Source organism: Nilaparvata lugens, unplaced genomic scaffold, assembly GCF_014356525.2.
Source record: "Nilaparvata lugens isolate BPH unplaced genomic scaffold, ASM1435652v1 scaffold6593, whole genome shotgun sequence".
NCBI lineage: Eukaryota > Metazoa > Arthropoda > Insecta > Hemiptera > Delphacidae > Nilaparvata > Nilaparvata lugens.
This window is the reverse complement of record NW_024092344.1, coordinates 1-14,595: the sequence shown is the minus strand read 5'-3', so window position 1 is coordinate 14,595 and position 14,595 is coordinate 1. Positions and strand designations below refer to the sequence as shown.

Here is a 14,595-nt window from a genome sequence, read left to right as displayed (position 1 = left end):
TTGGAGCCGTTTTCGAGAAAATCGCGAAAAACCCGGTTTTTGACAACATTTTCGCCATTTTAGCCGCTATCTTGGATTGCATCAGATCGAAATTGTTCGTGTCGGATACTTATATCGTAGGACCTTAAGTTCCAAATTTCAAATCATTCCGTTAATTGGGAGATGAGATATCGTGTACACAAACGCACATACACTCATACACACACACACACACACACACACACACCCACACATACAGACCATACCCAAAACCCACTTTTTGGACTCAGGGACCTTGAAACATATAGAAATTTAGAAATTGGGGTACCTTAATTTTTTTCGGAAAGCATACTTTCCTACCTATGGTAATAGGGCAAGGAAAGTAAAAAGATGGGAGAAGAAATGTGAAGAAAGCAGGAAAAAATGTGAAGAAGACGGAGAAACAAAAAAAGAAGGATAATATATATAGTGAAGAAAACAAAAGGAGAAGAAGAAGAAAAAGACAAAAATATGAGGAAAAAGGCGAAGAAGAAGAAGAAGACAGGAGAAGAAATGTGAAGAAGGCAGGCAAAAATGTGAAGAAAACCGGAGAAAAAAGGCAAAGAAGAAAAATAAGAAGGATTATAAGACAGAAGAGATAAAAAATGAAAGGCAAAGACAATAGAAAAAAAGAATAGTTGGCGGTAGATGAAAAGTTAAGAAGAAGAAAAATACAGGGAAAAGGTGAAAAGTTAAGAAAATAAAAAACAGGGAAAAGGTGAAAAGTTAAGAAGAAGAAAAATACAGGGAAAAGGTGAAAAGTTAAGAAGAAGAAAAATACAGGGAAAAGGTGAAAAGTTAAGAAGAAGAAAAATACAGGGAAAAGGTGAAAAGAAATAAGGAGAAGAAGACACGAAAAAGAGTATAATAGAAGACAGGAGAAGAAAGGCGAGGAAGACAGGAGAAACAGAAGGAGAAGAAGAAAAAGAAGTATAAGAAGAACACAGGAGAAAAAGATGAAGAGAAAAAATAAGAAGAAGAAGAACAACAACAACAAATACACATGATAATGATGATATGGATGATAACAACAACGAGTAATAAATGAATGAATGAGAATAACTGTATGAATGAACGAGTAAATAAATTATTGAATGGATGAATGAACGAGTAATAATTGATGATTGAATAATGAACAGTGAATAAATGAACGAATGAATGAATGAGTGTGACTGACCATGGTGCTTGGCCTGGGAGGCGGAGGATGAACCGATTTCTGCAGCAAAGGCAGTAGGATACGAGCCACCGTTCCAGGCTTGGCTTCCTCCAAACCACTCATCTCTTGAATACTGAACACGTGACTGTTCAGGCGCCAGACCTGTCTCGCTCAAATACCTGACAAATATATTATTTATTTATTCATCGCCACATTACATATTTTCGAGTTTCACTCATATGACTGGTGACATGTCAGTATTACTAGATCTAATTATCTATATATATATAAAAGCGAAATGGCACTCGCTCACTGACTGACTGACTGACTGACTGACTGACTCATTCACTCACTCGAACTAGAAATCTACCGGACCAAAAATGTTCAAATTTTGTAGGTATGTTCAGTTAGCCCTTTAGAGGCGCACTAAGAAATCTTTTGGCAATATTTTAACTGTAAGGGTGGTTTTTAAGGGTTTAAAGTTCGTCTTTTAGCATGTATATTCTCTTATTCCAATATCTTAATTATAATTGAAAAATGTCCATACCATATGTTAATATAGAACTAAAATCTAGAGAGAGTACCTCTTTGAAACAGTTGCTAACAGGTAACAATTGATAATTTTGTCAGGTTGGCACGAAGTTGAAGATTGAAATGCATTTATCGCGGAAAAATTGATTGGGCACTGCTACTTCAATCAGAGCTATTCCTGGGAATATTATATTACTAGCCGTCAGGCTCGCTTCGCTCGCCATATCCGTTTAGCCAGAAGTTTAGTCTGGACCCCCGACTGGATCGTCCTAACATACGATAAAAATGCTCAAATGAAAAATGCAGGCGAGCGAAGCGTGCCTGCTGATCACATTTTGGACGATCCAGTCGGGGGTCCAGGGGGCGGAGCCCCTGGCTAGACGGACATGGCGAGCGAAGCGAGCCTGACGGCTAGTTTATAATTAATATAGCAAACATTATGTAAAAAGTCATCTAATTCTACTCTCAGAGCTACGCTATGCTGAAATACGTCCTATCTCCCAATGTTAAATACAAGCTAAAAATCTGTCCCGATCACATCAGCGTAGCGTAGCTTTCAATATGGGACATAGGACAGCTAGAGTGAGGTCCACGTTATAATGGCAATATTGTTCAACATTGGTGTTGCTATTTTTGTCTGTCATTCCTCAAAGCAGATAACGCTATCCTTTTCTAATAAATCATCTAAATAACACAATTCATAGTGAGTTTGTAATAAATTATCTGAATAGCACAATTCAGAGTGAGGAGGTCTACGTTAAATGACAGTATTGTTTAACATTGGTGTTGCATCCTTGTCTATCATTCCACAAAGTAGATAACGCTATCCTTTTCTAATAAATCATCTAAATAATACAACTCTTAGAGAGGAGGTCCACGTTATAGTGGCAGTATTCTATTAACATTGGTGTTGCTATTCTTGTCTATCATTCCACAAAGCAGATAATACAATCATTTTATAACTTCCCATCGTTTTAATCAACAAAAATATTTAATCTCATTATGAAAATTTATGATTTAATAATTGAAAAATATATTTTCTTGGCAGATAATATAAACAAGAATGAACGTTGATATTACATTAGATATACCGGTATCAGGACCGATATCCTCTGTACAAGGCATGAATCGGCAACGATGTTCTTCTTTCTTTCTCCACTGCCATTATAACCTGGACTTCACTATAGTAATAAATCATCTAGATTATACCGTTATTCGATTAAACATAATATACATTTCTAATAAGTCATCAACATTTTGTAATTGTATCCAAAAATAAATAAATGAACATTCTATTACTATGAAGACATTCTATTACAAACTACTAATGAAGAGAGATTAAAGAACAGTCAAATTTCTATTCATCATCATTATAGATTTTATCATCATACAAAGATAAGAGATTCAACAGATACTTTATCAATAAATCATAGAAGAAAACTCTTACCGTTCGGTGCTTTCGACTTGCAGTAGGAAGTTGTCACACGGGCAAGTGCTGATAAATTGGACGCTCTGACAATGTAGACGAGTTGAAGCGCCAGGGTGCGCAGTTTCAACTGTTTCACAGCAGCCACATCTTTTTCATCTAGTCCAGCAAACAGGTATTCTAGCCTGAAATTTAAAAGACCATTCAATTTATTTGATTATTAAGATGAATCAATCAATCAATTGATCATTTAAAATAGCACAACTTCCAGAAAAGTGCCAGGCTTAAGCCCAAAACGCTTCCAATTCTAATTTGTATGATGATCATATAGATGGATGAGCTGTTCTGTTACAAGCAATGTAAACAATGAATTGAATTCAAATGAATTTATTTGCCATGAATGATAGAATTGATAATTTGTGCATTATTGAATCAACCACAAACAATGAGTAAAAATTTCATAAAATAATAGTACTAGTCACATGATAGTTATGGAGCCTGAAATTCAATAGACTCTTCAATTATTTTTTAGTGATTCATTAATGAGTTGACCACAAAAAAGTTTAAAAATTTTACAATAAGAATACTAGGTACAAAACAGTACGGATCTTGAAATGGAATGACAATTTTTTATCGTACTGGATCTTGGAATGGAATGGCAGTTTTTTATCGTACTGGATCTTGAATGGAATAACAACTTTTAATCGTACTGGATCTTGAAATGAAATAACAATTTTTTATCATACTGAATCTTAAAATAGAATAACATTTTTTATCATACTGGATCTTGAATGGAATGTTAATTTTTTATTGTACTGGATCTTGAAATGGAATGTTAATTTTTTACCGTACTGGATCTTGAAATGGAATAACATTTTTTCATCATACGGTGTCTTGAAATGGAATAACAATTTGTTATCGTACTGGATCTTGAAATGGAATAACAATTTTTTATCTTAAATTTATTTATCTAAACGTTATACAATTATTATCATACTCATTTAATATATTTTTGTTCATATCCCAATGAACAATAAGAAGACAATCACACATAACACATCAATTCTTCAAAATGAACAGTGGTACATTTAGTCTAAACCTTGTATCACAAGATAAACAATCAAAAACCATAACCTTTCACTTTTAACATGGAGAAAAGAGGGCCTAAGAGGATATTCCATGGTATATGGAGTTTAAGTTCTAAATTTCAGTATCACTCAAACCAATAGTCCAAGTATTTGTTTTTGTGAAGCTATGTGACGCTGGTAGTCTCTCATACTGTGTCGTTCAAGACTCGGCTCACACCAGTTAGTCAAGACAAGACAAGACATGATCAGACAAGTTTAGTCACATAGTTGCTTATGACGCAATACACACTGATTAGTCATTGCAATTAGACATGTCTTCATAAGCAACTATGTGAAGTATTGTGACTAAACGTGACTAGTCTTGTCTTGACTAAACCGGTGTACCCCAGCCTTAGGCTAGACACACACCAGTCAAGACAGTCATAGACAGTCTCCGACAGTAATCAGCTTCAGTTAACAAAAATCGTTGAAATTTGGAACATGAACGACCCATACCATGGGATATCTTCTTATGCTATCTTTTCTCTAAAGTAACTAGGCCTATTAATTGTCTAAACTATTAGGCTGGGCGTACAACGGTTACTCAAGACAAGACAAGACATGATCAGACACTTTAGTCACAATACTTCACATATTTGGTTATGACGCAACTCACACTGATTAGTCATTGCAATTAAACATGACTTCATAAGCTATGTGAAGTATTGTGACTAAACGTGACTGATCATGTCTTGTCTTGTCTTGACTACTGGTGTGTGCCTAGCTTTACATTTTCACCCGTCCAAAACATAATAATCGACAGTAATCCGCTTGAGATAACAAATGACACAAAGCTTTACAAAAAAAAACTACATGGACTATAAGATTGATCTAAAAAATTACACATAGCTTTACAAAAAATAGCAACTTGGAAGCCTACTTCAGTTAGTAGTGAAAATTGAAACATAAATCCCCTACATCACGGGATATCTTCTTATGCTATTATGTTGGTGTGTGTGTTGCGTGGGGGATGAATTAAGATAATTAAACTTAATTCAGATAAGTATATTGATTTGAGTTTATATATAAGCATTTTAGTTGAGTTCTGAATGTATTTCACTCCTGTATGCAGACAAGAATTTTCTTAAGCAAACAGTATTGTATTCAATGGTCTGTAATATCATTTGCGTAACGGAATTTGTTACTTTTGAAAGAATAAGACTTTGATAAAACACAAGACATAAGACATAGATAAAAGATCAAATCGAATCAAGTTTGTTCAATGACAACATTTACGTAACAAATTCCTATAATAATTTGATTGTATGGTATGAGATGTTGTGGTTCTTCTCCATAATTGAAAGAATAAGACGTTGATATTGTCAACCACTTTAATTTATTCGAAATTAATTAACGAATTATTCGAGAATAATTTTCGAATAAATTAAAGTGGTATTGAAAATATCAAAGTCTATTCTTTCAATTATGAAGAAGTACCACAACATCTCATACCATACAATCAAATTATTATAGGTATTTGTTACGTAAATGTTGTCATTGAATACAACTTGATTCGATTTGATATTTTCTGCTATGGCCTAGCACTCACTTGAGACACAACTGCAAGAGATGCGCAATAGAGTTGCGCACTGGATTGGCTTGCAGCGAGGTGGTGTTGTTGCTGTAGCACCGGTTGTCGGCCAACAGTTTGCCCAACTGCAGTTGACTGGCAATGTAGACTGAGGAAGTGCGCCAACCCAGCAACAGTGGCGTCTATGTCGGACAGAGTGGCAAGATGGCGGCCGGCAGCCTCCAGGAGGGTGGCTGAGACGCGGGGAGATGGGGCGGCTGCCACGCGGGACAGGATGCTGTCAAGGAAGCGAAGCGAGGAGGTCGGGACTGGTGCGAGTTCGGTCGCGTGCGCGCCGCAGTACTGTTGATCAATCAAACAATAACTCATAATCAGAATTTAAATCAATCTAGAATCAATAAATCGGTAAAACAATCAATATATTTTTTATTTAATCATTCAGAATTACACAACTTGCAGAAAAGTACCACAGGCTTATAAGCCCAAAACGGTTCCATTCTAATTTATACAACAGTCCAAATGTAGCTAGGTTATGTGTCACTCACATTCTTCAATTATTTTTTTTAATAGATTTTATGACCACATAGGAGTCACTTAGTCTCTGGTTAGTCCTCTTTCTTCGTTTATTCGCTTCAATTCTCTCCTTTCTTCCCAGTACCTTCTCATTCTGTCAGATCTTTCTTTTCTCAATTCATCTGAACAAACCTCTTGCCTTCTCCTAATTGTTTTCATTGATAAGATCCTCTTTCTGTCAGTGATGTTTTCCCTATAGATTTTTGTGCAATTTTTCAATTGAGGAGCTCCATGCAAGAAGGACGTAGGAAGCAACCTTCATTTTGAGAAAACAAGTTACAACGTTTTCAAATCATCAGAACTTTTTTCTTACTCAAAACTTCTCATTTTGGGTTTCACCCTGAATTGAATTGAAATTTCAACTTTTTAATCAGTATAATTGTACTGTTCTTGTTCATGTGAATACTCATAACAATCAGAATTAGAAAGGCTTGAAGCCGCCCTTCTTGCATAGATCCATATCACTGATGCTCTTATCACATAGATTGCATAGAAAACAAAAGTTTTCCACTATATTTAAGGGATAAGTATTGCAAATGAAAAAAGAAAGCATGTCGTATACGTTTTTCAGAAATTTGAAACAAATTCAATACACTTCCTGCCACCTCACTCTTGGAAGATTATATCCTACTTATTGCTTATCTTCTTGGCGCAAATCACCTTATGCGAAATAATTCTTGTGATAATATGCAACTGTTTAAAAACATACTCTGTTTAGAGTGGTCTTCAAATCCGTAAAAATCATTAACAGTTTTTCTTGTTCACTTGGACTCACTGCTTTCAAACACATGTTATTGCAGCACATGGACAATCTTTCAAACTTTTTTCTTGGCACTGTTTTATTGTTCACGTTTTTATAACTCTTCCCTTGTAGTCTTTTAGTTTTAATTTGATTCCTTTTCTATGAAGATTCATTCCTCCGACGTTTTCCTCTTCGAGCTTCAGTGTGCTCAAATGTATCACTATCCATGCTGTCACTTGAGAACTCTTCCATCTCATAAAACTTGGTTATATTTATCAAACTATTATCAAAAATATATTATAAAAAACTAATTATAAATAACTTTGAGTTGTAATATTGTTTCTCTAACTACAATAGCCTTCGATAATCCTTTGGCAGAAGAATACAGATAGACTCATATGGTACGGTACTGGAAAATGAGGCATGACTTAACCTTACATTATTTGCTGTAAAATCGTCATTGTTCAAGATATCAATATGAAATTTAGGTGGCATATGCTTCAAGTATAGCTCTATCCATAGGACTGTTCTCCGCAAAAAGGGCGTCTGTGACCTCAGGCTCTCTTGCATGGAGCTTATTATACATCACGAATTATTTTTATTATATCAATGAATAAATCAATAAACCAACCAATCGATCAACAAACTGATGAATAAATGAATGAATCAATCATTCAATCTCTTGTTGGGTCCTGATAGACTGTTAGAAAGTGGGCATGGGGCCAGTTTGGACTCGTGCGAGTCACAGACAGACTACAGGCCTACTGCCAACAACAATATCAGCATTCATTTAATACTAGAAGGTAATCCATGCTTTGCACTGAGTTGTAAAATGCAACAGTGTTGCATTTTGGAAATACAGTGTGGTAAAATGTCCAATTCTTATGTCCAGGAAACATCCAAAAATAAATTTATCATCTATTATTTTGTCAAAATTACGTCAGAATTGAGCTACAAATATTGCATCATCAGTGGTCTTTTTCCAACAACTCTTTCATTTCACCTTGATTTTGAGAAATTCTACATCTATAACATCTCTGTTAAATTGCAATGAAACTATAGATTGTCTTGAATACCTATGTGGAACTGACAACATTCTTCTATTTCACCTTAGACTATATGAAGGTCCACACGTTATAATAGAAGCATTTGATAAACATTGGTGTTGCTACCCTTGTCTATTATCTTTCTACGGAGAAATTTCAGAACTTTTCTGTTTCTAGAGAAGAAGTTTCTAGTTTTACTTTCCTTGCCCTACTACCATAGGTAAGGAAAGTATTGCTTTCCAAAAAAAAATTAAGGTACCCTAATTCTAAGTTTTCTATACGTTTCAAGGTCCCCTGAGTCCAAAAACATGATTTTTGGGTGTTGGTCTGTGTGTGTGTGTGTGTGTGTGTGTGTGTGTGTGTGTGTGTGTGGTGTGTGTGTGTGTGTGTGTGTATGTCTGTGAACACGATAACTCCATTCCTAATCAACCGATTAACTTGAAATTTTAAACTTAAGGTCCTTATACCATGAGGATCTGACAATAAGAAATTCAAAAATTGAATTCAAAATGGCGGAAAAATGGCGGATAATTACTAAAAAACCATGTTTTTCACGGTTTTCTCGAAAACGGCTCTAACGATTTTCTTCAAATTAACACAGGCTATTTATAAGCCCTATCAACTGACATGTCTCATTTCTGGGAAAATTGCAGGAGCTCCGTAATATTCTTGTGAAAAATGGCGAATAATCACTAAAAAACCATGTTATTCACGGTTTTCTCGAAAACGGCTTAACGATTTTCTTAAATTCTTACCATGGATAGCTATTTATGAGACCTATCAACTGACATGAGTCTCATTTCTGAGAAAATTGCAGGAGCTCCGTAATATACTTGAGAAAAATGGCGGATAATTACTTTAAAAAAAACATGTTTTTCACGATATTCTCAAATAACTTGACCGATTTTTTTCGAATTCATACTCTGTATAGTATTATCAGCTCTATTAACTGGCATGAGTCTCCTTTCTGGGAACTATGGGGGTCCACCCCATCCTTGAGAAAAGGACTTTGTAACCTCGTTCTCGTGCATGAGGTAGGTAGGTAGAGCAGTTCATAAAAGGAACACATAGTCGAGATATTCATCTGTAGAACAGCTGTTTTGACGACTTTAAAAAAATGACTAAAAAAATCATAGAATTAACAATTTACACAAAGGAAAAAGTACTCTGAAAACAATTATATATACACATATACAAAAGTCTGATCGTAGTTTCAAATATGAGCAAGGAAAGTTGTGTGAGTGTACACACCAGATTTTTGTAACAGACCTTCAAATGCGGCACCAAATGAGGTATAGTCGACCTTAGATAACTATAATGCTGCACAGTGACGTCTTCGAACAGCTGCACCATTGTGGGACAATGTTGGGCGGCGTTGAACACCAGAATGAGCACCGACAGGTAGGCCGGGTCCTCCACATCCGGTTCCGGCATGTCGAAGAACGGATGAATAGACAGCAGTTCCGGAACCAACGGCAAGGTTAGCTCGGGGTGCAGAGCTCCTATCTTCTGTAGGCAGTGCCAGGTGGATTTCTTGTCTTGTGGGTACCTAGAAATCAAACAACTTGTTCAAAATGTTGACTCAAATGTTATTCTATACAATAATTTATAATGTATAATTTATTATTTCATCTTTTGTAAGTCTTAATGACTCATATTGAATTTGTATAAGCAACTCTCACTTGCGCACAGGATTTTCTTACAGGTGATTGGTCTCTTATTTTTTGCTGGAAAGTTTGTTTTTTGTATATTTATTGTTGTTGAAGAACCAATAAAGAATTTTTGATTTTGATTTTGAATCCATCAAGAAGTAGTTTAATTCAACACGAACACAATAAAAATCAAAGTTCATAATATCCTAAGTTAGCCAAATATGTGCAAGTGACAACGGGTTATGATAATTTCAAGTGAACTCAGGGTGTGATCACATTTAATGCGTATATGTGCAAGTGCACGTCGAATCATGCATGAGCCGAAAAACAAAATTTTCATTGGAACACGTTGTGGCTTGCAGGTAGCTGCTCATACTGAACGCAACCGCAAGTGCACGCGTTCAGTGTGAGTGTTCCAATTGCTCTTTCCAAATTTTGTTTCTCATCTGCACGCTTGGTCATGCATAACCAAGCTTGCACTTGCAAATATACGCATTCAATGTGATCTCACACTTAGGGCCGGTTTCTGAGCTCGGGATTTGACTAATCCTATAATTAGACTTTAAACAGCTGGAGTCAGAAAATAGCTTTCCGAAACGGGGCGTAGACGTAGTCATTGTCACAGTCACGTTTGAATTAAATTTCAAAAAAATAGAAATTAACACAAAATAAAATAAAGAGAGATAGTATAAAGTTTCAGCTGTTTTGAATATTTAGAAATGTTTAATTTCGTCAAGGAAAACGTTTCCAATTACAGAAATCAGAAAATAAAAACTGGGACTACTGTTATAAAAACTGCGACTACACCCCGTTTTGGAAAGCTAATTTTCTGACTCCAGCTGTTAAAGTCTAGAGCTTAGCTGAATCCCGAGCTCGAAACCAGCCCTAGCTGGCTAGCTACACACACATCGATTTTCGATCGTACGATATTTTGCTGTCTTTATAAATTCTAATGGATTGAACAGATGATTTCAAACAGATGATGTTTGTCAAGTTCCGTTTGATCTAATAGAACTCATAAGGACGGTAAAATATCGTACGAACAAAAATCGATGTGTGTGTGTGCAGGACTTTAGCCGTTGCAGGAACACGGAATTGGAAACACCAAGTACATTTGCATTCTAGACATTCCCAATTCCGCGATCGTTAGTAAACACTACTTATGTCCCAGTGTGCAGCCTGCTAAAGAAAAAGTGCTTGATGAGATTACAAGTTGGAAAGTGGAATATTGCAGTATACCTTTTGAGATTATCTAGTAGCCGTTCGACACACATCTTGAGACAGCCCTTGGTAGAGAGCCGACATGCGGCCATCATACTGTGGAGACCTTCTCTCACGTCCATTGAGAAATCCTATCGCAAATTGAGGTTATGTTATTAAGTCTACTACTATATTTTAATATTACCTAATTGAGAATTTGTTTAACCTGAAAAGATACATGTCGATTTTTAATTGAAATCAATTTGAACCGTGATTGCTAATTTTACCAAACCGTAAAAAATTAAAGGTTAGAGGAATGAATTTTGATTAATATTGTTATCAATTCAAACTTCATTTGATTTGTGATTAACGAATTTGGTGGAAGATTTTGCAACTAATAGAAGAGTATTGTAATAGAATTTTCGCCCCACTTGGATGTAATGAGCTGGTTTTCGTGCGTCATATGGAGGCCGAAAATGATTGTTTTCTGACCAGGCCGGTAAAAGTTTTACGGCCCTAGGGCTGTAAAATAACCTTGAAGTCAGCTGATTCTGATTTGATGTGAACGTGTTTACAAAATGGTTTATGAAACGGAATCAGTTTTTGCTTCTAGAATTGAATAAAATATTCTGCAATAAGATACTATCATTTTATTTGGATGGATGAAATACAAATAAGATATTATAAACTATACAGATTCGATTTTCAGAGTAGGATAGGACTTCTAACCTCAACTTCCGCAGTCGACGATAACAAGCATTGTTGAAATCCAGATTTTCCAAATTTCAAGTGCGCTAAAACAGCTGATCAAAAAACTTTTCATTCTGTGTTCATTATTCAAGAATCAAAACATTCATAATAATATCATCTTATTGTCATTTGAAAGATTAAAAAAGTATAAACTCAACCTCCCACATAATTGAACATAATTTTTTAGGTTATTTAAACAAATCAGAATAAAAAATAAAAATATCCAGATTACCTTAGGTTTGCTAGAGCTATGACCTTCCACTTTTGCTTAGGAAATGCTCAATAAACAATTATTCTCATATATATAGTGTTTTATTTTTGTGTGTGGCGAAAAATAGCGTTCGCACCACGGGCAAAAATGTTTTTCCAGCTCTCAATCTTTTCTAGTCCTCGGCCTACGGCCTCGGACTTGAAAACCGATTTCGAGCCGGAAATGTCTCATTTTCGGCCCTAGGTGCGAAACATACTATTAAATGATTTTCAAATAGGAATAATGAACATAACTAGATTCTGTGCTATCGTATAATTCGCTAATAATGCTATAGAATTTGGAATTTCGTTCATTTAATTATTTTGATTGAATAATTGCAATGAATCTTGCACGAGTTCATGAAGAAGAGGAAAAAGACAGGTGGTGAAGAAGAAAAGAAGAGAGGAGAAGATGAGTGAAAAAGACAAGAGAAAAAAAGTGAAGACATGAGAAGAAAAGTGGAAAAGACAGAAGAAAAAGGAAAACAAATTTCCACGTCTCTCACCTCCAAAGCACAGAGGATAGTCTCCAGCTGGTCTTCCCTGAGCACAATGTGCCGGGATATTTTGGTGAGTGCATGAATGGCTTTCAGTCGCACATCTTCGATTTCATCGTTGAACATGTCGACCAGAAAGTCCAGCGCCATATTGGCAAAGTGTGTGTTGTTCAGTGACAGTGAACAGAGAGCGTCCAGTGTGGCACTTCTCACTTCTGCAACACAATATCATAATCTATTACAACTAAGTAATAATTTACTACAATGGAAGCGAGTTATTTACTACACAAATTATTTACTAAAATGCATATTGTACTATACTTGCTAGGTCCACCAACTTTATTTGTGCTTGTCCAGCTGGGAAACGTGATAAAAATCAACATCTGTATGATCTGGGGCCTGTTTCACAAAGGTACAAGTAGGTTACAAGTCTTGTTGCCAACCATGGTTTTGAAGAACAGCTGATTACAAGCGTTTCACAAAAGCAGAATTGTAAACTTGTAGTTACAATGAATTTCTACAAATTTACAAGTGATTTGCTTGTTACGAACAAGTGATTTTGCCTGTTTCATGAAGATTTTCATTGTAGCCAACAATTTTTGTCAAAATTACTTGTTCGTAACTATGACATTTTTATTGAAGTGGAAAGCTATGTAAAGGTTTTACAAGTGATCATTAAAATTATTCAAAATATTCAATAATTATTATTTCTAATATTAAAAAATGCCCTATATCCCTCTAAAATTCATTATTTTGGAAATTTATGCATTGGGGAATTAAGTTTAATAATTCTCCAAAATATTCCTCAATGTGTTACCTCATAGGTTATGTGTACTAAAGTATATACAGTATACATTATATATAGTACAAATACTATATATATATACAAAGTACATACTGTGTAGGTTACAAATTCAGCAATCAATAAAGTAGACTGTACAAAAAGAATTATATTGCTTTCAAATAATTCCAAAGTAATTATTAAAAATTACAATTAACCTTTTTAAAGCATGACAAAGGAAATTATCATCAAAATAGGTTATGTTTACTTTTGGAGAACTTGTAGACTTGTAAAATTGTAAACTTGTAGATCATAAATTTTTGTGAAACGTGAGTACTTGTGAACTTGTAACTACAAGTACTTGTCCGTAACCACGGTTGGTAACAATGCTTGTACCTTTGTGAAATAGGCCCCTGATGTTCTCCTGCATTGAATTTGATAATCAAATCCGGATAAGAAATGTGCATAACTGAAGTCTTGTTGTCGAGACTGATGGTAAAGTTTTGTTGGGATGAAATATTGAAACTAACGGCTTGTGATCCGTTACTAGAATGAACTTAGTACAATCAACAAGTCATGATAACAAATAGAATAAATTGAATTAATAGTTTATTAGTTTTCGGTGTAATAGTTCCCATTTGTGCAAAACAATGTGTTAATACCAGATCAAGCTGATTTCAATTCGTCTTCAGATTTAAGCCAACGTTTCAAGTTTACAGATCAAATTTTCTTGTTCAATTTTGTAAAGTTTTCATTTTTTCAGAGTCTTAGTAAGTCAGGGTACTTCAGTTGGTCAAGTTCCCATTTCGACAAGGTTCCAGTCAGTCAAGCTTTCAATTCATAAAATTTTCAGTACGTCGAGTTTTCAGTTTGTCGAATTTTCAGTACCAGTACATAAAGTGTTCAGAACTTCAAGTTTTAAGTACGTCAAGTTTCCGGTTTGTCAAGTTATTAGTTCGTCAATTTTCCAGTTGGTTAAGTTTTGAATTTGTCAAGTATTCAAATCATCAAGTTTTCAGTTCGTCGAGTTTTCCGATTGCCAATGTTTCAGTAGCTGAAGTTTTCAATTTCCAAGTTTTCGGTTCTTCACATTTTCAGTTCATAAAGTTTTCAATTCTTGAAACGTTCAGTTCATCATGTTTTCATATTGACATATTCTCAGTTTGTCAAAGTTTTAATTCGACAAGTTTTCAGTTCTCATTTCAAGTTTCCAGATTGACAAGTTTTTAATTTGTCAACTCCTCAGTTTATCAAGTTTCTATACGTCACGTTCTGAGTTTGTTAATTTATCAGTATGTTACGTAAAATTTTCAGTT

At 35.0% G+C, this 14,595-nt stretch overlaps 1 protein-coding gene across 1 annotated transcript; it reads right to left on the bottom strand.

The window, feature by feature from the left end:
* Positions 1–1,199: 1,199 nt before the first annotated feature.
* On the bottom strand, positions 1,200–12,723 carry LOC111056068 (integrator complex subunit 4-like; the record flags this gene model as incomplete). The annotated part of the gene is given in 7 exon segments (XM_039445307.1): positions 1,200–1,353; positions 3,153–3,316; positions 5,808–5,951; positions 5,953–6,131; positions 9,420–9,699; positions 11,042–11,154; positions 12,508–12,723. Coding segments are annotated over 7 exon segments (1,104 nt in total), but the record flags the coding sequence as incomplete, so codon positions are not given.
* Between the last annotated feature and the right edge of the window lie 1,872 nt (positions 12,724–14,595).